Source organism: Falco peregrinus, chromosome 1 (assembly GCF_023634155.1).
Source record: "Falco peregrinus isolate bFalPer1 chromosome 1, bFalPer1.pri, whole genome shotgun sequence".
Lineage (NCBI taxonomy): Eukaryota > Metazoa > Chordata > Aves > Falconiformes > Falconidae > Falco > Falco peregrinus.
The window spans coordinates 60,072,978-60,096,922 of NC_073721.1; the positions used below are offsets into that span (position 1 = coordinate 60,072,978).

Here is a 23,945-nt window from a genome sequence, read left to right on the forward strand (position 1 = left end):
TCCTGGCCGTCACATAGAGCAGAGGTCCCAGCACCACCCAGAGACAGGGACACCTCACAGACACCCCGCAGCGTGGGTATGGCACGGGACTTCCAGGTGGAGTCAAACAGAGGTGCTGGAGATGGAACGACAGGCCAGCGAAGGAGAAAGGGCAGCAAACACAGGACTTGGAGGGACAAGTGGGTCTCGCTCCTTCGCTGTACCACCTGCCAGGGCTTCGGCAACCCTCCGTGGGACCCCAGGTCTCCCCTCCAGGCAGTGCTCACCGGCTGGCGGGGCCCGTGGAGGTTAGCGCTGTGAAGGTTTCATACAGAAGCCAGGAGAGCAGTTCCAACCATTACCTCCTCCTACTGCCCCAGGCTTCTGGCACCTTCTCTCTTCCTAGCTAACCTAAATAATCTTGTTATCTTCACCTGTTCCCCTCCTCTTCTAGCTCATTAGGGCTTTCAGAGAACGCTGGCTCCTACGGAACCTGACCAACCCACCATTAACCTCTTTCCATGCCAAGAGCTGCCTGTTACTTTTGACTGCAGTTCCCACCTCAAACAGCTTCCATGCCAGGAGGACTCTACCCCTCACCTTTGAGGTGACCAAGTTTCTTTAACAGCCTCTTGTGAGGGACTTTATCAAAAGCCTTTTGAAAGCTAAATAAAATTCTCTGCACCGTATTCCTCCTTTCCCCAGGATTTTGTTAGCACATTTAAAGGCTCCTGACAGGCTAAGGCTGAGAAAAGCTTTTGGTTTTTAAGATTATTTCCTGCTCCTACGCAGCAAAGCTCTCATTTTGCCTCCTAAATTGGTCCAGCAAGCATTCACAGCTCTGGCTTGGTTTCCTCGGGCAGCTCTCGTTGTTTCCACGTTGCTCCTGGCAGGGTGCTTGCCTCAGCGCTGCGTTGCCACACCGCAGCGAGCGGGTGAGCTGCGAGGTTTGGGGAAGGAGCCTGGTGCTGCTGCTGCGCTTGTCCTGGACATGGGCAATCCCACCGCCTGCAGTCCTGCACGGGGGGGGGGGGGGGGGGGGGGGGGCTCCAGGCCTCAGGGCATCATATGGATGTTGCAAGCTCATCAGGTGTGTTGCTTGGGTACAGGTCAGCTCAGCCCTGCCCAACCCAACCAAGGAAGATGCCTGGGCCGCGACAGGGTAGTCCAAGGCACAGAGTTTTTTTCCACCAAGCGACATGGAAAGCACAAGAAAGAAAATTGTATTGGCGGGGGGGGAAGTGAGCCATGGCGTAAGCGTGCTCAGTTTTCCATCCTGCCCCTCCTCTTCCCACCCCATCCCTCCCTCAGGTCTCAGGCAGGGACAGAAACTGAGCTTGGCAGATTCTAGGTCTGAAACTCTAAACCCAAACTGTTCCTACATGCGAGCCCACCACCACTGAGAGCACCCGCTTAGCTATGTGGCCACAGCAGGTCACCCACAAAGCACGTCCAAGGCGGCACCTGAAGATCAAGCCCACCCACAGCCCACCTGCAGACCCTTCCTGCCCGAAGGCTGTACCAGCACAGGTACCAGGCTGCAGCTGGTACCAGCCACCAGCCCAGAGCTACAGAGCAGGTTAGGAGAAACATCAAAGCTGCCGGCTCTGATCAGGTACCCATCCTTACCTCATCTGGAGGAGCCTCCCTTACAAGCATCAAATGAAAAGCTGCTTCAGAGATGTCCTGAGTCGGCGTCAAAGGCAGCAGCTGCGGTTTGCTCTGGCCCCTGCTGGAGCTCGCCGCAAGCTCGGCCCCGTTTCTGCGGGCGCAGGGCTGGAGCGAGGGGAAGCCCTCGGCACAGCAGGCTTGGGGGCTCTGCACCGCAGCGCAGCCGGCACGCAGAGCCACATGCATGCCAGGCCTCTGAGATCCTGCCAACGCTAAAGTGCGGCATCCCAGAATACCCTTCCCCAGCCACGATGGAAATTTTTCTGGAGGTGGCTTGGCTCTCGCTATGGAAATGGACATTTGTAAATGCTCTGCAACACATCTACCCAGAATGGGTCCTCAAGACTCTTCCAGGAATTGTGCAGGGAGAAGGAAGACGAGATGCCAGGCTGAGCTGAAGCATTTTTTTTCCCAGGGTCTGTTTCAGTTTGTTTTCAAGCAGAGCAGTAAACAGCTCTGCCTAGACCTGCACCGCCCTGTCTGCCCCAGCCTTCAGCTGAGGCATCGCAGCTCCCGAGCGCCAGCACATCCTCAGGCCACCCCACACTGAGGCAACACAGGGATGCATGAAACCTTCCTCGCCACACAAGGGAATCCCGTTTTTCAGGCTGCTCTTGTGTCAGATCAGGGATGTGGTTGGCTCAGGGCAGGTTTTAGAGCCTCATTAACACTCTGCAATGAGGCCTGGCAGCAGCTGATTTGATTTAAGGTTCATTTCCAGGCTGTGATTTAAAAGATTTGCCTAATGTTCTCTAACAGACTCTTCTGACTGGGAGCTTGAGTGCTGCCTAATGACAGCCTTATTTATCGTAATGTTTTTGCAGCACAGAATCCGGAGGAGCCAGGCAGGAGTGCACCAGCTGCCGGCAGGTGCTCACACAGCAGGGGAAGCATCCCTCACCGCAGAGCGGTAACGCTGGGGACACGTCCCTTTGTCCAGAACAGCCAGATGCTGCACCCCTTTTTTGCTCGGAGAGGCCAGCAAGACAGACCACCCTCCACTTGCCCAAGATGGACAGCGCTGCATCTCTACCTACCTTTTTAAGTGGGACTGGAGAAACGCTCCTCTTTCTCCCTACTGCAGTGCTTGAATGATGGGAAAAGCCAAAGCACCTGCTCATCTCCAGGCTGGTTAAAAGGTGATTTGCAGTCCAGACTCCCAAATGCTCCTCCCTATTTCCCAGTTTTGGGCTTTCAACTCAAAGGCTGAACCTGCTTTCCTTCTGGGAAGGGGGTGGTCACCATCTGACATTTTTAAGCTACCTTGAGCTTCTGAGCTGGCTGTACCTGTCCCAGGGCCGAACACAGAGACAACCGTCACACAAATGAAGACAGTAGGTCAAGCAAGGGTTTGTCATATTTTAATGACATTGATCTTTGGTGTTTCCCTCGTTAGCACTCACGCTCTCCCCGTCCTTCCTCCACAAGCCTGCTAGGGATGGAGAGTTACAAACGAAAAGGAAAATCACATTTGAGACTAAAAACAAAATATCAGAACCTTGATTTCTCCACTAGAAACTACATGTACAAGGTCAAGATTTCACATGCAACACCTTACACATCACAGACCCATACCTCACACCCTGGCCTGGAGCTGCAAGACACTTCCTGCCCCCTGCCAAGGAGGTGCAGCTCAGTCCTGGCACCATGAAACCACTGGGATGGCTCATTCGTGTTAATATTGGCACAGCTTAGAACGTCCCTGCGTGAACTGCATCCTGACTAGAGTGCAGGAGCCCCTGTCCCTCTACCCATCTATACAGCAGCTCTGCTCAGGTTCCTGCCAAGTACTAAACTATCTATCTAAAAAGGAAGGATCTCCACCTGTGAGCAGATCCCAAGCCACACAGGTTTTGGCAAAGGCCAGTTCTTCCCAGAAAAGACCACAGCACAGCAGGATGGGTCTTGGAACACCACACACTGAGGGGGGAGCAGTGCTGTGCCACGGAGCAGGACTGTGGCCTGGAAGACCCCTCCACTCCAGCAAGGGAGCTGGAGCATCACGCCCAGGTTTGCTCAGTAGGATTGCCTGTCTCCAGAAGGATGCAGCAGGCCCCCTTCCCTTTCTCCACTCTACTGATTAGCCCCTGGGCATAAAAGGGCAGGAAAGAGAAAAGGAAAGAAGCTTTACAAAGGATGACAATGACCGAATTGCAGGGGATCCCATGGGGCTTCAAAATCTAGGTGATGTGCAGCCAGTACGGTTCATATTCCTGTTAACTCTTCAGCAGTGGGAACGCTGGAAGTCAAATACGCTTTCTTCCCCATGGCCTCCTTTGCAGTTTTTATCCCTTCCCGCCCACCCGGGATGGAGAAGCCCTCTGAATCACCAGCACCCTGTCCGAGCTACACGTCCCTACTCTTCCAGCTCCTGGCCAGCTGTGAGGTACAGGTCTCTGCTGAGCAGTACAAGGGTAGCACCAACACACAACTCAATCTCTACCTGTTCTGCGACTCCCCACTGGTGCTGTCATTACTATAGAAGTTGGTACTGTCAGGAAGATGGTTATTATTAGTTAGGTCACTGTATTCCATTGGTCCCTCAGTGTCCATGGAGGACTGGGCCTGCTCTGGCAGGTCCAGGTCACCAGCGCTTTGTCCTTCACTCCTGCTAGGGGCTGTCCGCGGGCTCAGGCTGTGCTCTGACAGCTGCATAGACTCTGAAAGGATCCGTCCCTCCAGCTCAGCTGCCAGCTGCTGTGAGGTGGACTGCTGTGCTGACGTGCCCTCAGCTCCGGTGGACTCTGCACCAGTCTGAGAACTGCGGTGGATCCGGTGGCTCACGATGATGTTGTTGCCAAAGCCACCCATGGACGCCATGGTGGTGCTCTGCTCCCGCTGGACCACAGCGGTCATGCCCCCTTCTGCCATCAGCCTTTGGATCCTACTCAGCGCATCCTCCCCACTGGCCCCATATTCTGGACCTTCACCTGCAAGAGAAAGCAGAAGCAACTCTGGTGCACGAGGCAAGATGCCTTGGTTGCTGAAGATTACTTTTGAAGAACAAAATCTCGCAGAAAAATAGTCCACGTAGGAGATTAAATCCCCATGGCAGGCAAGTCCAGCCCAGTTCTGTTTCCCAGCATCCTCCTTCTGCTACAAACCCTACCCAGACTGTCTGGGGAAAACAATCTGTAATCATAAACTGCAAGAATCATTCCACAGTGGGATCCTGATGATTCTTATTAAAGAGATAAATCTCACTCCCAGCTCCACGAAGCTATCACAATGCTGATTAGAGGAGAGGAGAAAGCCATGAGCTCTCCTGGCACCAAGGAAATGAACACAAACGTCAACAAGGCTAGATGTAGGCAGGAGTTAAAACACAATAAAAAACAAAATGCCACACTGACTAGGAAGAGAAAAACGCCTGGGGCTGTGGGGTAGAGCTCATGTATCCAACTTGAGAGCTGGGGTATCCAGCAGTCTACACCATGCCATCGTAGAGGTTATTTTTTTAAACAGTGAGATAGTTAAAGCTGTTAACACGTTGTGCAGTCAAGTCAGTGACAGCTTATTCCCTTTCCTCATCGGCTCAGTGGTACTTGCATCAAACACCACCAGCTTCCTCCACCACAGGGTACGGCTAATTTAATCTTCAAGCGAGTCTGCTGACATACTGCCCTGCTGTCGAAATACTATGGACATTAAGGGCAAATTTAATTCTCTCAAGTAGAATTAAGTCCCTTTCTGCTAGGAATGTAGTAAGCCTGCTACATCCACTATCCATACAGCAATTACATAGCTCCTTGGTTAGAGCATCAGTGAGACCATGGAGACAACAGTAATCACATGAGAATCTGGAGCAAAGCCTAGAGGAGCGAGCAAGAATAGCCCCTGGGCAGAGCCTGACCCACAACTCTAGCGGAGAAATCCTGCTCAGGATGCAGCTGACGCATGAACTAGGTCATGCCAGGAACCTGGCTGACCAGCACAAAGGCTGAGAGCAGAGGCAGCTAGGAGACTGGAAGCTGCCGTGTGAAACACACGTATGCAGGGGCATACTGAAGCATTAATCACGAGCAGAAGCAAGTGGAAGGTTTGACAGGCACAGTCTTGGTGCACAGCTCTGGGGGCACAGTCATAAGCACTTTGTTACCAACCATGTGGCCGGGCCAGAGAGGAAGCCTGAGAAAGCCAAGATGTGCAACCTGGCTTAGAGACACGCCAGCCAGCCCTACCTACACAAGGCTGGAGACAGCAGGTACTCGGCTCTTGACAGATCACTTACTATGAACTAGCCCAATACAGGAGCACTGGAACAGCAGATCAGCAAGGATCCCCCACCAACGCACCTCAGCGTTACAAACATGCTTCACCAGGAGTCCACGGAGGCAGCGCACACCACGGCACCCACTGCTCTTGCCTGCCCCTTAATTACCACGTGCCACGGCTGAATTTCCACTTGAGGCAGCTGCTCGCTCAGAAAACAGGCGAGAGCTGGTGCCACAGCAGAAATCAGCAAGTCACGAGCCTTCAGATGACGAGCACAGAGGTAACGCAGTGTTGGCAACCCCAGAAAGCCAAGCCCGTCCAGCGCCAGGTGAGCCTCGCCACGCCAGCAGCCAGCAAGCACATCTGCTTCGGGGGCTGATGTCCCCTTTTCCCTCTCAGGCTCCGACATGACTTTGGCTGGCTGGTTCAGAGCAAAGCCCCCTGTGCCACTGCCCTGAGCTGAGCTACAGCACAGACTCACATACAGCCCGTTTCTCCTGCCTGGTGACTCCCACACATGTTCTTTCACCAGGCTGCCAGTGCAGACTACATCAGTGCTCGGCGCAGGCGAAGCAAGCTAACTGCTGCTTGGGGGAGGCTCCGAGCCCGCACACAGGCACTCACCCAAACCCGCAGCGACGCTGCAAACCCCACACCTCAGGCTGCTACAAGTTTCAACTTGCTGCAGTGGCCAAGCGCCATTCCCTGCAGCATCGGCCGAACAAACCCAGGGTGGAGAGAAACCCACGGCTCGTGACGCTTTTTTCAGGCTCCAAAGGGTTCAGGCACACCCAGAGCGTGAGCCCGAGCTGGCGCGGGGGCAGGCCAAGTCAGCACCCCTAACTCACCATATGGAGAGAGCAATTCCTCTTCTCATTTTATGCTCAAAACTACATTCTGATCTCCCAGGCTCTGTCAAGTCCTTTATCTTAAGTTCTCGTTCTTCTAGAAGCCCACCTTCTAGGGTCAGAAAAACAGAAAAACCTCACAGAGCACTACAGGCATAATCTAGAAAACTGAGCGAACCAGCTCCAGCGTGTGAAGTGCCCACGTAAGCCTAACACCTGCCAACTCACCCTCCACCTCGGCTGTCCTTTTATCAGAATCCACCACAGAGCAGGATGCAAGTTGGCATCTTTTTCTGGACAGGGACACAAGTTCTGTGCCTGACAGGGCAGGAATGCCCCCACCCACAACACAAGTACTAGTGCTGTGCCTACAGTTTCTACAAACCTTTCCTACTTTAACAGAAGTGACCTTTCCAGACGCCCAAAACCCCATCTATCCCAAACACAGACACAAAACATTACTCTTGAGAGTAATTATCCCAAAGGCCAGGGGATCTCTATCAATCTAGCTGACTGGCTCCAACATTTAACAAAATACTCCCCAGCTAATGCATCTCTTTAGAAGTCCTCTGCCAGGCTATGCCAGCAAGACAAAGAGTCTGACACAGACAACTACAAAAGGTGAAACATCTGGCAAACTTTCAGTGGAGCTGGGCACGAGGCAGGAGAGTTTCCACTCTTAAACAAAGCGGTCTCTGCAGTCCTTATGGGGAGCACAACTTGTTTATCTCTGGGCATGGACGGCAGGCACCTGATAAACTGCAAAGCCCACAGAAGCAAGAAGAGATCAGGCTCCTCTGTGGCTGCACTGACATTGCTCTTGAATTTTATTCCTATTTTCAGCTTTCCTCTTACTAAAACCAGCAGTAGCTAGTAGTCATGCTTGCAAACAAAGCATCAAAATTAGAACTAAGAGTAAGCACTGCAGAGATATCGAAGTCTTCAGAGAACATGGAATAATAGCTCTGAGGTGTGAGCTGACCCACTAATTCAGATGCTCGAAGATAAAAATATCAGCATTTTTAAATGAATTCACTCCTTGCATAAGAACAGGAAAGGGAGGGTCACAGCACAGCATAACCAGCTATGAATAATCACATCTCCCTTAGTGCCAGAAGAAATACTACCAGTTACTTTTCTCCCCAGCCAAGCTCAGAAGCACGTTCACAGTTCCTTTCTTTGGTAGCTAATGCAAACAACTCCACTAAACTCAGAAAAGGCACAACTGCTTTGACTTGTAACACATTTCATAGCACTATCTTGGTGATTTGTATGAGAGAAACTTATTTTTGTAATGACAGTTTAAAAGTAGCCCCCATAATTTAATCCCAAGAGAGCCAGGTACTTGGAGCAGCTCACACTGTAAAGGCTTACAAAGTACATGCTTCTAGAGCCTAATTCTGGTTTTTAGGTAGTGCTTTTCAGAGGGCTTTAAAGAGAAACCGAAATGTGCAGTTCTACAGGACATATGACGCACATTCTACAGATGGATGGGCAGAAGAAAGGCTAAGGGATCTACCCACGTTTCTACTTGGAGAATGAGAAGCAGATCGGGAAGCTGATCCCTGGCATCCTGGTTCCCACTGCCACGCTAATCGCACCAAAGTCACATCACATCTGACGACAGCATTGCAAGAAAATGTTCAGCTAACGTAAAACATGTTTCTTTTTAGCATTCGTAAGGCTTGGTTGGGGACAAGGTATTCCTGCCTGTGCAGCCCCCAACACATGTTCCTAATGCCTCAGATTAAATAAATGACATCATGTGCAGGCACACTGACTCTGCTTACACATGCTCCTTAGGCATCCTCAGGATGCTTTGCTCACATCAAGGAAGTTTCACTTGCGTGTGCTCTCCTTTCACTGCTAACGGTTTGAGCAGACTGAATCCCACAAACTCAAGCCTTCATTTTACCACCTTTTTCCTTCTCAAAAGCATCTGCTACAACCTCTGAAAGCAGCTGCACGTGAAGGCAATTTGTACCGGCTCGTAAGAAACGCTTGGACCAAATAGGTTAAAAACTGTGTATGGTGTGACAGCAGTCAACACATTGTTCCCCCAAAGACAGGCAAAGCAGCAGCCCCCTGGCAGCACAGCACGTCTTCCAACAGCTGCAATTTCAGGAGTTCCTAACACGTGCCTACTTGCACACTGAACACTGAGCTAGCGATCTGAATTTTAAGCCCCCAAAGACAATGCAGGTGAGAGGAACCGAGATGACAATTGCCTTGCAGTTATTTCCATCAAGTTGGTTTTGAGTGTGGGTTATTTTTTTTTTCTTTTTGATCAACTGGATTACCTGAAAGATGTATTGATATATTGCCAGTAGCCAGGGGACAGCACAGGTGCACAATCAAACAAGTGTCCTGCAGCACCTTTTGCGCAGCTGCAGTCCCTGACACTTACTGCCACTTGCACCCTACTCCACAGATCCAGCAGCAGCCACAGCCTGGTCCAGTCTGGACTGGGAATTACAACTTCTAAAGGTTAGAACTTTGGGCCATTAAACTCATTAGGGATTTTTGTTTGTTTTTAAGTGAGATTTCATTTGCCAGTAAAATGCAGATCCCTCCCCCATCACGCCTGCCCATTTGGAAGGGAAAGTACAGTATAACTCCCAACAGATTGTTTCTAATTAAGAGTGCCTCAAAGTCACAACTCCATCGCTGTTTCCACTGTGTCTGTCAGCTTAAAAGGAAGCAGGAGACAGCTGAAACACTGTTTAAGGCATTTCTTGGTACCTCTCCTCTCAACAATAACTTCCTTTGGTTTATGTGTGGCTTGGGAGCAGAGTTCACAAGGCAGTTAACTGCTGCAAAACAAAAAAATACAGACGTTAGAGGGATTCACTTCTAATAAAGTCATCATATACTCATTCCTCCAAAGGAGGTAGAAAGATAATCAGAACAGCAAAGTCCCCGCAGAGCTTTGCATGAGAAAAGGAAACTATTTATACCCGCACAGAGCTTAATTAGATTTCTGATGTAATTCTGCATACTTTTTTTTTTTCTTTTTCTTCAGTAAGCACATATCTGCAAGAAATGCCCTGAGCCAGAATTCCCCACAACAGTGGGGCTGGCAGGACATAGGACAGAAACCCAGTCCTAGGGGTAGCACTAGCCTTTCTTTTTCTTTGTTTTTTATTAAACATTCAAGGGTTTTTTGGTTTGTGAGGTGGTTTTTTTTTTTTTTGTTTGGTTTGTTGTCGTCCCCCCCCCCCCAGGTGATAACTAAAACACTCTCCTTTACATTACTCAGATTCACATCTGATTTATCCATTCTGCTGCTGATAATACTGCTAAGCCTTTACGTAGCGATTTACATCTTCAAAGCTCCACATAAAACACTAATTAATCTTCACAGCCCCTGGTGTACTGTACTATGGGAGGATTTATTCCCATTTGGTAGGTGATTAATAATTTGCCCTAGGTCACACCTCAAGTTAGCGGTAGCACATTTTTTCCTTTTTTTCATTCCCCCCCCTCCTTCCTGTCCCTGACGTCTAGATCCTGCTATTAGGAAACACCGTTTCCCTTTCAACAGGCACAGAGTTATGGCAGGTACAGTGGGCAAATTATCCATTAGAAATACTGCACAGCATCTAACCTAGCCTGCCTGAACACACTGGACAAACATCCTGAGTTTATGATGCTGGAGAAACAGTAACCTTAACGCCACAAGCAGCACAATGGAGCTGAAGTGCAATGCAAAGCATGAGGATTCCTGGATGAGCCAGACCACTGATGCCCCAAGTCCCTGGCAAGCTGCCTGAGGTGTCACTGGTAACAGCAGCTGAAAATTTGTTTTTCTGCTTCATGGTAGGTCCCTGTACTATTCCTCTGTCATGGATTACAGTCGGTCTTTTGGATCCTACATGCTCCTGATAGTTAATGTCTTGATAGCTCCCTGTTTTGAGCTGCATTTGAGCCTTTGCAAAGGGATTTCCATCGAGGACGCAACTGGCACAAGAACTGATCAACTACAGGGTAAGACCGCTTGGCTCATCACCAGTGCATCTGTCTGTCCTGGAGTAACTCCTTTGGTCTTAAGATCCTTGTACAGGAGACAGGAGTGTGACAGCCCATTTTGCAGGTAAGGCCACTTGCAAGGGGACATGTGCCAAGTCAGCATCTGAGCCAGAAATCACACCAGATGTGGAACCCACCAATCGTCTTCCAAGCAAGAAAGGGAGACAAAGAGAAGTCTCTGCCCTAAGCTTTTTAACTACACTCCTTTTCTTCCAAATGCTACATGTTTTGCTTCTTTGTAGAGATACCCTGCCCAAGGCACTGGTGAAGGACAACCCTTCCTCATCTCATTAATGGTCTAGTTAAAAACCATGATCTAGATCTGAAAATTGAAAGGTTAATTAAAGAGCACGAGATAATGAAACCTTCAGATGATTGCGGAACAGCAGCAGAGAGAAGCAGCACTGGAGAACTCGGGCAGTTTGACGGAGCACGCAGCAGCAGCCATCACGGCCTCGATGCGGGAAGGTCCCACACTGTACCCTGTTCTCAGCCTGCACGCACATTCAGTGGAAGAACCAGTTCCCACAAGTCCAGCATTTGTCCAGACATCCTAGCTGCAGCCTTATTCACATGCCCTCAACTGTACTAACCTTCCAGAGGGGTTAATCTCAGCTCTGCTGAGATAAGCAGATGGGAAACCCCACACGTCAGGAATTTGCCACTTAACTTGGAACAGAAGAGCCGAGATCAGAGAAACACAAAGCCTTATCACATGTGCTGGATACTGCACAGCAGAAACTGTGAAGGAGCCACATGCCCAAAAAGCATCTTTCAGAGTGACAGAGCACAAGCAAGCATACAGGCACAAACAGGCACGTCATGGGCTGCTTCCCAAAGCCAAGTGGGCTCATCACGAAGCAACAACTTCAAAACTGCCTCCTTGCCTTTCTCTGTCTTTCCTATGGATATACTGCCCAACTCCCTCCTAGCCAAGCTTTCAGAGTTGATTCAAGCAGTACAGGGACAAGAAACCTGGACAAAAATCACCACACTTTTAAAAGATCACTGACTTTATCATCGTATAAGAATTACATATCAGCTGCTTCCAGCTCCTACATCTTGGTAAGTTTTCCTGGACTGGAAAACACCAGAGACATTTTTTAATAGCTGAGCTGGACACCCACCACAGCCGTCATCAATCAGACTAAACAGAATACTCATACCTGCTTTTTCAGAAGTGATTTACAGTATTTCATTTTGTATCCAGATGCTGAGCTTGTGAAGCCTGCCACACGTTGTAGATGCAGAGGCTGAAGGATCAAGCTAAACTAACACAGAGGTAGAAAGGATAATTCTTAACAGTTTGCAGCCTTACTGGTGTTTAGAGCTCAGGAAATACGTGAGGAGTGATGCTGGTACAACTGATTCTACAAAGACAACAATGATCTGGAGAAGAGTTCATTTAGCCCTCTGAAAGTATGTGAAACAGACAACTTCTCTATTCCTGTGGACAGATTCACTCTCCTGATCTTGGCAAATCAGGCTAGAGAAATGTTTCCCGAAGAGGTAACAGGAGTGTCCAAATGCACTGACAGGACGTGGAACCTATGCGGAACCTCCTCATTCACCAGGTAAGCTCCGTCAGACAGATCACTGCTTGAGCTCCTACCTTCCCCAGTCCCTGCAGAGGCGGATTCCTGCTCCTGTACCTCCCTCTCTGTCTGAGTCTCGGCATTCTGCAGCTGAGGCGCCAAGGTCTGTGTACCCTGCGAAGTCACAGAGGTGGGGGGGTTTCGGGGTTGCAGGCCTATGGCATTCATCAGGCCCATGTCCCTGTCTGTCCTCCATGTGGCTCTGCTGGTTCTGAAAAGAGAGAAAAACAAGTAAGAGCAGGAGCATTGGAGACTATGTGCTCCAGCAAGACTGAAGCACCCAGCTGGGCCTCTTCCTGCCTCCACTCCCACCAGGCACCTGCTAGCCACTATGCAGACGGGGCTGGAGGGAATTACAAACTGCACTTATTTACACACACACACACACACAGAGATACCCCTCTCCAGCCTCAGCTGGCTGGTCTCTGGAGTTTGAAGCTAAGGGAGTCCACTCACCCTTCCACAGAAGCAGCATGTCTGCCAGGCATGGACAGGTATCCCTGCAGCATCACGAAGCCTGCAGAACTCCTCTGTCTCAGGGTCACTGAGTTGAGTAGGCAACACGACACGCAGCACAGGACCACACACACACAACCTCCCTCTGCACATCGGCAGGGCGGTTTTAACTCCCGAGGACACCGCCTGTACCCCCCTTCCCTCCTCTGGACCTCCTAGTTTGTCAGCATCACACATGAACGCACTCCAGCAGGCATTTCTGCCCATTCCAGTCGGACAAGAGAAACTCTCTGTTCTCAAAAGCAAATAACAGGAAACACCCCAAGGCTCATTAGCTTCTCAGAATCAAATAGTTGACGTGTATGACGTTACAAGAGCTGACTCTTGACAAAGCTTGAATGTGCTTTCCAAAACTGACCTCTGGCTGTAAGTGCTGGGAAAGGTAAAGAGATTCTAGGAAAGACTGCCTCACTCACAACCTTTTTTCATAAGGTTTTGAAACCTCCCGTACTTCTCTTGCTCTCTCTTTGAGCTAGCTCATTCTTGAGCAGTATTTCTGCCTTCAAGCTGCTCCTAAGCCCATCATGCAAGACCGATATGTGCCGTCAAAAACCACGAGTAGTGGCAATATCCACTCACACGGCAGAATAAAGAATACTGCTTATTTTTCACCCTCAAGCAGACCAAGGCTGGAAGACAGCACAGACACCGCCCTGTACACTACCGTGTAACTTCCTTGGGATCCTGGAGCTCACAACTCATAAACAAGACTGTCACCCTCTTGCTGAGAGCAGCTGGCTTAGAGAGAAGTACTCATCGCTGGGGCAAGAAGCAAGGGACTGCAGCACCACCCTTGTGTTTAGAGTAACTGATGTGTGCATCACTGGACAGACTGGGTGAAGCAGCCAACAGGGCTGTCAAGGGATTTAGCTTTAGTTTTAGAGTTTATTGCGGAGAAACAACTGTCCCATGACCAGAAACTAAAGGGATGAAAAATCAGTCACCAGGTCTGCCCAATGGATTTGCACTCATCCCTGTGAAACTCCCCGTTCCTCAGTTATCCTCCAAAGCCCATTTACTTAGCACGGTGGTTTTGATGCATCAAGCCCCACCTGCTCCTCCCAACAGCTTGCTCATGGACGTTACTGAAGCCATGGATGACACAAGTACTTCAATATCATTGGCAGCACTTTTGGGCACTGAATGTCACTTGCTGGAAGCAGGCCAGGTGACCCAACTAGGCAGTGTCAAAGGGGGATAAAAACTGCATATTCAAAGCTGCCAGTGCTAAGGGAACAAAGGAGAAGATGAAGTGGTGCTGTCAGGTGTAAGGAAAGTAGCAGAAAGGGTCACGTCTCTAACCCATACCCAGGAGACTCACCCAGGACGCTCAGTGCTCCTGCTACTGGAATGCACAGCGAAGACATTCTCATTCAGCTGGTCCCAGTGGTACTCAACTCCAGAGTTTAAGGCCCTTGAAACACCAAAGAAGGAAAAATATTAGCATGACAGGACAGCATTCCAGCCAACATATATCATGTCCCCTCAGCACAAGGGACTGTTGATTCCTGTCCCACAGAAACTGCAGATCGAGCTCAATTCACATTTTCATTAAAAGGGCTCACCACCATCAACAACCTTGCAAACACAGAGCACTTTATTAACCAGACTGCCCTGGAATATTCCATTCATTTCAATTCAGTATTAGCACTGAGACACAGCAACAGGAGCAGAGGGATTTTCAGGAAATGAAGACATACAACTGTGCGTATAAAATCAGGTTACCCTAACTCCAAGTGACTAAACAAAGAATTGGAATGGGAAGGCCAATTCTATGATGCCTATCAGCATTTCCTGCACTAGGTAATGCTAAGTAAAACCCTGCTCTTATTCAATATATAATTTCTTCACAAATGGTTCTCATTCTGCCTATAAATAAATCTCTGTGCAGCCCTCTCACTGACAGTCACTGCAGAGCAAGGGCAGATGCAGAGGATGTTTTAACAAATTTCCACAAAAGAGTTCGTACTGCATCAACTGTGTGTGTGTGTCTGAAAAGTCCAAAACTTGAATTTTACAGCTAATGCTACTAAGTTTAACAGAACAGCCAAAGCTCTGGCAACCTTTCACAGCGCATTTCCCCAAAAGACACAGGGCTGGCTAGTCACTTCACAGAAACAGGTGAGGTTAACAAGGCACAGCTAATCATCACACCACTGCTGAAGACTACGAGTGATCACAGAATTTAAACCACCATAATTGTAACGCTCTAAGTGCGCCTATTTCTTTCTAAGGCCCAACAGCTCTTAGACTGGAAGAGGGTAAGAGCAAATCCAGCTTACTCTGCGCCACACAAGCGTCAGAGGACAGGCACGTGCTGTGCAGCCCCAGGTGGTATGGAGATGTCCCACCTACTGCTGTGTCCCGCCTCCCGAAGCACTACGGGCAGCATTACTGTGGAAAAGACATTCTGTACAGTGTTTTGCCACACCATGCTGACCCACCAGCTCCTTGTGAGCTGGCCTGGAGGTTTCAAAATGGTGCTGGGTACCACCAGATGGCTGCTGGACTGCAGAGACCCGACGGTGCCGGGTGGAGAGTTAACAGCACTGTGCAGCGGTCAGGAAACCACACCTGAAGAGCTGGACTTGCATCACACCACAGGTGGTCCCAGGGCATGAACTACGGGTAGTCCCATAATCTTAAAGGAAGGATTCAGGGCAAGTAGTTGGTAGCTGGTTATGGCTTGGGCAGAAATATGGTGGTTTATGTCCATGTAAAAGCTGTTGTCCCTGTGATGAGATGCCAGAACCCAGCTTAGAGGATGCTGCAAGAGGAGAGCCATGTGTGCTGGGGGCACAGGGCTAGGCTGCTGGGGTGACAGCACCTGAGGTCGGGACCAAGGGTGAGAGCTGCAGAAAACTAGGTCAACAAAACCATGCATGGAGCCTACAGGAAGCAATCAGTCATCGCTTTTTTTATTTTTTCTTTTGTGCTGAGCTAGGCCTGAGCTGCATTATACCCCATGAAAGCAGCTGCCAGGGAGATGCTGATTTACAAAGGCTTCAGAGTTTACTGACAGATGGTAACCTGTCACTAAAACCGTGCCAGGCCCTCTGGCTACTCCATCCCCTGCCTAATATACTGCGACTTAGCTGTCATACTCGCTGTCTGCGAAGTGGCACACTCCCTCGGCAAGTGAGACTTTCTGACCTGGTAGTCAAAATTTCCATTAAAAAAATAATCTAATTTGCTTGGTATCTGCAGCTATTACACAACAGAGCTAAACAGACCCATGCTCTTCTCCCTCTCCTTCCACCCGTCTTCAAGCTTTCCAAAGTACAGGCATGGTCCCCACAGCCACCTACACTGCTGGTATTCCTCGCCAAGGTGCTCCCTGTGCCCTGCTTGCCTTTGCCAGCTCCCAAGACAAGAAACCAGAGGACTGCAAAGCCTTCCCTAGGCCAAAATGTGAGCTGGCAATGCTGTGTTTCCTCTCTGCCCCCAAACGCTGTGTTCCTGTACTACCCAGAAAGCTCCACTCCTGTGCACGCACGCACACGCATGCTTCTTTGAGTCTGACTCATCTCACTTCTACAAAAGCATTATGGCACCAAGCTGACACACAGTACGTCAGCTTACAATCTCCTGTCCCTGCCCTTACCTGTTCTGCAGAGGCTCACTTACTGTACAGTCCGGTTGTTGGACAGGAAAGTCTGTTCTAACTCCACACTGTCAATTTCCACCTTTCCCTGGATGGTGAAATCAATAGCCATTCCGTTTAATACATGACTTTGCACATTGGTTTTAAACGCTGCCATTTATCAACTAAGTTTCACTGCCAGAGTCCTATTAGCTACTCATTTACTGCCAGAGAACCGAGGACTTCGCCTTCCTTTCCCAAAAGGAGGACCTGTAGCAGCTGCTGCCACCGCTCCCATTGACGACCCCAGGAACACTGATGAATGGGCTTAAGCCAAGGTCACTAGACTTGGTCATGATGGGAGTTCAGCATCCTCAGCACTGCTTTGACTTGTTTGTTTAGCCCGGACTGAGCACACCTCCTTGCAGCACCACAAAACTGGCTCAGAATAGACAGCTGGCACTCCCTACTGCAGTAGCCTGCACCCTCAGTGCTACCTTTCAGCAGCCTCTTCCCTCAGCCAGCTAATCGACACCTTCTCCCAACTCCACCTCTTGCAAAAGACTTCAGGCGATAAAAGTCCTCAGCGCAATCTTTGTTCTCTTTTGCATTCATCTGCATCTCTCCGACCTGGAACCCACATCTGCCTCTCTGCAGCCCTAAGATCAACATCCAGCTCACTCCCCATTAGTCTTCCAGCCTTTGGGATGATTGATTGAGGCTACAGAAGAGATGCGGCAGAGTGCATCGAGGTACAGTGAGGAAAGCAAATATCTGAAGTTAACAGACAGGACAGGTTGGGCACTACCTTTTATATGAAGATCATCACTTCCCTTCTTAATAAGCAAAGATTTCATCAAAGAAATGCTGCTATTGTATGGGGTAAGTGCCAGTTTTAAGATCATGCTTGCATTAGAAACTTGGTCACATAATCACACCTTAAACCAACTTAAGTACACAACAAGATGCGTGCAGCAACCACAATTACCTTGGTTTAAATCAGATTTTCAATAAAGCTTAAGATTTGCACTGGTTTAACCACACCTATTTAAAACAGTGCAATCTCCCTTTTCAGAAAGCCTAAAGGTTTTTTAACTCCCATTGCAAAATATTGCTTGAATTTGGTAAATTAGCAAGCCTTTCACAGGATGTTTCCCAGGAGATTTGCAAATCAAGGCCTGACTATTCATTTCACAGAAGCAGAGCTTACACTGGAGAACTGAATATTTTTCAGGTAATGTAAGCATTTAACTTTTGCTCCATCAAACTCTAGACATGGAAATGCTGGAAGCACTTTACATTTTCCAGTGCATAAGGTAGAAGCTCTTTGTAGCATGGAGCATGTTGCTACTTGGATGTGGATGCAGTAAGGAGGACATTTGCTGCCCAGGGCTTCAGGGTGAAAAATTGCAATTCTCCACACTGCATCAGTCATGGACAGTGAAGTCCACTTAGTCAAGTTTTTATTTTCTTCCTTTTTATGGCTGTCACTAAGCTCTCTAAGCCCTTCCTGTAAATTTCCATTAGGTTTGTTAAATGCAGAGCTGCTCACAGCCTGGCTTTCCCAGCAGGGATCTTTTCTGAGATAGACATTTCCTTCACGCCTGGGTCCAGCTCACATTATTAATGAGCCTGGAGAGGATGAAGGGCAGGCTTGCATGCTTTGCTGAAAGTCAAATAAGGAATCAGAGTGGAGCCTGTTAAGTACCAAGAGCCAACAACTTAGGCTACACAGCCTCTCCCTCTGCATGGAGGCATTATCTACACAGCTTACGTATGTCCCCTGGAAGAAACTAGGGCCGAGCTCTAGGAATTAATGACAAAATTATTCATACGGGACAAGAAAGGTGAAATATGATTTACTGCCTTGGCTTAACCAGTATTTGAAAAGTAAATGAACAAAGCACCGGTCAGCACAAACTGACAGACATCTGGGTAACCCTCCAGCTGGCATATCCAAACCTGGAAGCTGAAGAGGAGGAGGGACTAGGACAAAAGTTCCCCAACTCCACCATAACAATACAGCTCAGCAGCAAGATGGCAAGACAAAACATCACTGTAATTTGCAAGTAGGGTATGTGTGTCCAGGAAGGCATAAATAGCGCTTACTGTCTTTCCACTTCAACCATCCCCAACACTGAAGAATGTAGCAGCAATGGGAAAAAGCACTGCTCTCCTTCAAATGCTGCCACATGGAAAGGCCCAACAGCAGCACCCTTGTCCGCAAATTAAAGTTTTATTAAGACTTTGCTGCCTGCAATCCCATCTAAAAATATCAGCACAACCTCATTACTAGAATGAAGTTTGTGGCAAGCCCAACATGGAGAAGACTAGTTGCAAAGCTATGCCATACCGCACACAGCTAATCGGATTTTCATGCTGCCAAGGTTCGCTTCCTCCACAAAAGAAATTACACTTCAAAGCTGATTTCTCAAATATACTGTCCATTACAAGATCACCAAGAGCAGGCATACGAAACCAGGTTAGTTTACAAAGGATTTGAACTCCCCAAGATGTGCTTTCTTCCCTTTGTGTAAACTTGTCATTCTTAAACCAATCGAGCTACAGAGGGCAAGGTGATGCTGTGCTAAGGAACAGGAATCCATTGTCCTGGTTTGGGAAGGAAGCAGCAGCACACGGTATTTCACGCAATGCAATGCTCGGCCAGATTCCAGATGCATCCTTGCCAGCAGCTCATTATCTCTTCTGCCGTCGTGTGATGATCAGCACAGCAAACCCATCCCTGACGCCCATGATTAGCTAGGCAACGGTATTGTTAGTACAAGGCAAAGTTTGGCACTCCCAGCAGCTGCCTGGATAGGAAAACAATCATTTCTAACAGCCTACTTCATAAATATTTAGCTTTCTGTGCAGTAGATGAGCCACATGCAAAGACAAATTCAAGTGAAAACTGGCTGCAGGGCAAACTGTATGGAACCAGCAAACAGGATTGCTGGAGTAGCTCTGCTGGGCAGTAATTCCCCTGACCAAGGAAGAGGTGGCAGCTTCACTGGCACCAGCCTGTTCCAGACCATCCCCTTGCAGTACAGCCTGTGTGTGACCAGCCAGGGGAAGAGCATGAGGCCAAATACAGGAAATCCTAACAAGGTAAGTCATTCAGGACACAAGATCTGCAGTTTGTGATTAACCACCACGCAAACATTTCAGTGACGTATGAAATTATCCTATTCATCACATTCAGAGGAACACTGGAAAGATCACCCCTTCTCCATAACTAGCAGCAGGTGCATTTTTACTCCCTATACTGTTACACCCTGCTCATTTTCCAGAGCCCTGCAAGCTTCACCCGCCTGGAAAGCAGCAGCTGTGCAGAAACACACCCTGACACCTACCTGAACTGCCCCTGAATTGCCAAAGGTGCTGCAGAAGCAGGACAGTAAACAGCCACGTGCCTGCTTCAGGGAGGATGCCAGCTCAGCTCAGAATACTGTGCAGGATGACTGGCCCCGTCCATTTGACTGTGTAGTCCTGCCAGCTAGGTTAAATATCGGGATCTTTGAAGAGGCTCTATTCAAACTCACACCATTTACATGAGGTCAGCCTTACAAAGTTGGAGGCACCAGTAGCTACTAACACTCTTCTGTCTCAACAGTGTGAATATGCACAAGTTTGTTCTGCCCACCACTGGGCAACTAAAGCTGGATACAATCCCTGCTCTCGTGGCCAGTGGGTAAGACTTTGTTAGAGGTGTGCCTTCCATCTGTCATCTTCCCTGGGCAAGGATGTGATATCTCAGCTAAGGAAGAGAGTCATCAGTCAGCTAAGCTGTTAGATACCTCAGAGAGAGCGGGGGAGAAAGCAAAGAGAGATTAACACAGTAGGAAGAACCCAAACAGAACGGTTTCTTCTGATCCACAGGGCCACGACAGTTAAAACCCAAGTGACTGCCAGGAGTCAGCATTTGTGACCTACCCACAGTTTGTGTGCAGCAGATGAGCAGGCTCATAGAATGAGTTGAAACGGAGGGCACACCAACAAAAAACATAAGAGCAATTTGTCTTACATTCCCAGGGAGAAAGTCTTGAATTAAGAATTGGTCTTCCAACACATTCAATCGGAACACTAGATGGAAATCAAGCACTAAGACAACGACAGATCAGGAGAGTTTTGCACGAAAATCTGGATGTTCGATTATCTTGGGACCCAAGTACAAATACTGAGGCCGAGAGCACTGCCCTTACAGGACATGAAGCTACACAGCGAAACCTGTGTTGAGAATAAGGACAAGAAAAGTCCCTCACAGTCAGCCTTCATGCCACTATCAATTCTACCAAAATGCCACAACAGTTTTTTAAAGCAGTTTTTCCTGGAGCTTTTTTACACCACACAGTGTGACATAGGAAGTTGCAACTTGTGCCTGAAAGAATAAGAGGAACCTTCTTAATCCCTAACATGACTCCTGCGCTACCTGTTGCATATATATATAAATATATAAGTATAATAATAAAATGTTGTAACTAGACATCAGCTACTTCGACATTTAGAAGAGATACATCCCAGTTTGGAGGAGGGATACTGAGGCCATCACTAAACGCAAAATAACTGAATTAGTGCACTACTGTAAGCAGACTGACAAAACACTCGGGTCCAAGGAAGACCCAGAGTTAACATTTGCTCCTACAACACTTGTAAGATTTTTGTGTATCATACAACTGCATTACACAGTAGTTTTGGCACTATTAAAAAAAAACAAAACAAAACGGCTCGTGTTTATGTGAATAAGAACATCCCACCCAGGCCAAATAGCCTGGAAAAAAACAAGGCAGAAACAGACCAAATAAGAATTCCCTGAATTTTCACTGATGTTTTTCTTACTCAAAATCTTGCCAGTATTCCAGGGTATCCTTCACTTATCTGGCTCCAATGACACCAAGTAGCACGCAGGGGTCCTCTGGAAGGTAAGTAACAGATTCCAGCATGCAGCTTTAAGTTCCTTAAAGAAGGACAATTTAGTTTGGTATCACCTTAAACCAAGCTCTAAGCATGGATAACTTGCTTAAAGTCCTCTAACAACCTAAAGCCTTGTTAATTGCTTAAAGTGATTACAGGCAGACTATACTCCAGATAAGCTTTGAACCCTCAGAATATCTTAAGCTGTTCATGATCTATCAGCTCTTCCAGTGGCTTAGACAATTTAGGATGTTAGGAGTCTTTGCGGGAGTGCAAACTGCTTAAGCCTTCTAAGGTCTTAAACATCTTAAACTGCTGTTAAGTCTTGAGAGCCAAAGTCACTCTTTAGTCATCTTGGAACTTCCATTAGCATTTCAGCAGAACCTCAACATTTACGTTGATCCAGAAGTGACTTTGAAGTAGGCTTGTTTTGTAGATCTTATGCCAACAAACTAAACCAGGAAAATGCATCTAGAATAGGAGAAATCAACTTCAAAATAAACGTTTAAAATTAGCAAGCATAGCAAATGCCTTTTTTTTTTTTTTTTTTTTAATAGAGCATTGCAATGTGCACACACAAAGCTGCCAAGCTCCAGAACCAAGATCTTGGCTTGTTCCAGTCTCAATGAGATCCACCTGGTAAGCCAAGTTTTATATTTTTAATCTTCAGCAGCTTTGAAATTAGCCAACTAAAAAGTGCTCTGTTTAACACACAGGGGAAACCTGCTCCAAAAAAAAGGAAGGAAAAAAAAAAAATCAACAAAACCCCCAAATCCACAATTATTACTCCAATTACTCACAGTTTGTAGACATTGAGTTGAAACCCTTTACAGAACCAGATAGCTCAAGGATTTAAAAGAGGAAAAGAAAATGAAGAAAAAATTAGCTGTTTTATTTCCTAGCTGGATTCACTACAGTACCACTGGAAAACACAGGCATAAGGGACAACAAATAAAACTGGATCACACAAACTGGACCAAAGACTGGAAAATTAAGGATGATCTTATTGGAAAGCCAAAGGAATAAACAACTGAACGAGGAGGTCTAGTATAGACCTGCAGAGAAAAGAAAGGTTATAAGAAAGCAGGATGGACTGGTGCTGCCAAAGGGGGACAAGACATTCTAAAAATAAACAGGAGGAAAACGGTACTAGAATGAAAAAAGGTCTATTCATCAGTGAGGCCAAGGACAAAAATCAATGACGGACTAAAAGCAGACGTGATACTGAATTTTCACTCTGAAGTCTCCACTTACAAAATGTCCAAGGGTACTTATGCAATTAGGGAGTACGAAAAGAAGCCAGAGACAGCAGGTAGCTGCACTCATTAAGAAAATAACAACAAGAAAAAAAAAATTAACTTTTTTGAGCCATTCACACGTGATTTTTAATGTTACAAAAAACTGAGGAAGTAACAAAAGGTCAAAAAAGCCAACTTAGCAGCATTCTTCAAAAAGAAAGGCACGCTTAAATTTGCAATTACTCTCTCCTAAGTGCAACTTTTGTCCTTAAAGACAGTAATATAACAAAGAGAAAAAAGAAGATACATGAAAACAATGAAAGAGTGAGCTACATGCAGTAGGCAGTAAGTCAAATAATTGCTTGCATGAAATTTAATTGCTTTTGTAGATACAATTAGAAAAAAGGAAGAAAAGGCAGCAGGTGTGATCTGAATAGATAAAAGTGAAGCCTTTGATAACTGTTCTTAAGAGTACGTGGCCATACTCTAAAAAAGATTGCTACCCAGTCTGAGAAGCAGCAAGGACCTGCAGAAGTCCGGGGACACAGCACACAAACTGGTAAGTAGCAGGTTAAGTTTCTTTAGCACAGAGCTCTGTACCAAGTTCCCTTTCTCATGGTGGAAAATAAACGTCACTAACTAGTCAGTGTTTCACTGTATCTTGAAGAATTGGGTGAGGGAAATGAACTTGCTAATAACTGAAGACTTAAAGCAGCTCTGAAAATTTATCTTTAGGATTCACAGACATATTAAGTGGAATTTTATGAGGGCATCTTCTACCTAATGCCATCATTCATCCTGGATATCAAATTCGCATACAGAAATGGAAATAGAAATGGAATAAAACCCAATATCAGAATGGAAATACTGTTTCAAGCCTCCACATTACCATGTTACTTCTCTTGCATCCGCAATGACTGAGCCCCCTGGCATTCAGGATATCCAGGCTTCCCTGCACAGTTTGGAAATAATTCATTTCAGTTTTTTTTCTTAAATGCATGAGTAACAAAATCCAAATGTAAGCTTTCAGGATGCATCTTTAGTGCAAAACTGGCTGCCTTCCCCCCTTTTTCAGTCCTTTTATCAATCAAAATCCTCTTTCATCCTCATTTAGAAAATTCAACGCATCTTATGGTTAACATGTAGCAGAAGTTCAGGACTTCATCTCACCTTCTCCTGCTGTTAGTGGAATTCCCAAAATTAAACCTCATGCCAATGAGTACCCCACTGAGCCAGCCCTGGCAAACTCCTGCTCCAGCCAGCCAACACTTATCTGGGTCTGAGCTAAAATTACTGCAGTGTCCCCAGAAACGATGTGACATGCAAGGAGGTGGTTGAGCCTCCATCCCTGGTGGTATTT

General features: G+C 47.4%; 1 protein-coding gene across 6 annotated transcripts in view; it reads right to left on the reverse strand.

Annotated features, from left to right (window-relative positions):
- Positions 1 to 2,995: 2,995 nt before the first annotated feature.
- Positions 2,996 to 23,945, reverse strand: part of AMBRA1 (autophagy and beclin 1 regulator 1) — a 135,635-nt gene continuing 114,685 nt past the window's right edge. For 5 of the 6 annotated variants that reach the window (XM_055806626.1, XM_055806629.1, XM_055806639.1 and 2 more), the window contains 3 exons: positions 14,175 to 14,267; positions 12,355 to 12,548; positions 2,996 to 4,580 (listed from right to left, as the gene is read on the reverse strand). In XM_055806626.1, the coding sequence (XP_055662601.1) occupies positions 4,090 to 4,580; positions 12,355 to 12,548; positions 14,175 to 14,267 (778 nt within the window). In that variant the 3' untranslated portion in view covers positions 2,996 to 4,089. Of the gene's footprint in view, positions 9,527 to 12,354; positions 12,549 to 14,174; positions 14,268 to 23,945 lie in introns of all 6 variants that reach the window. The other variant, XM_055806647.1, reaches the window with a different exon arrangement.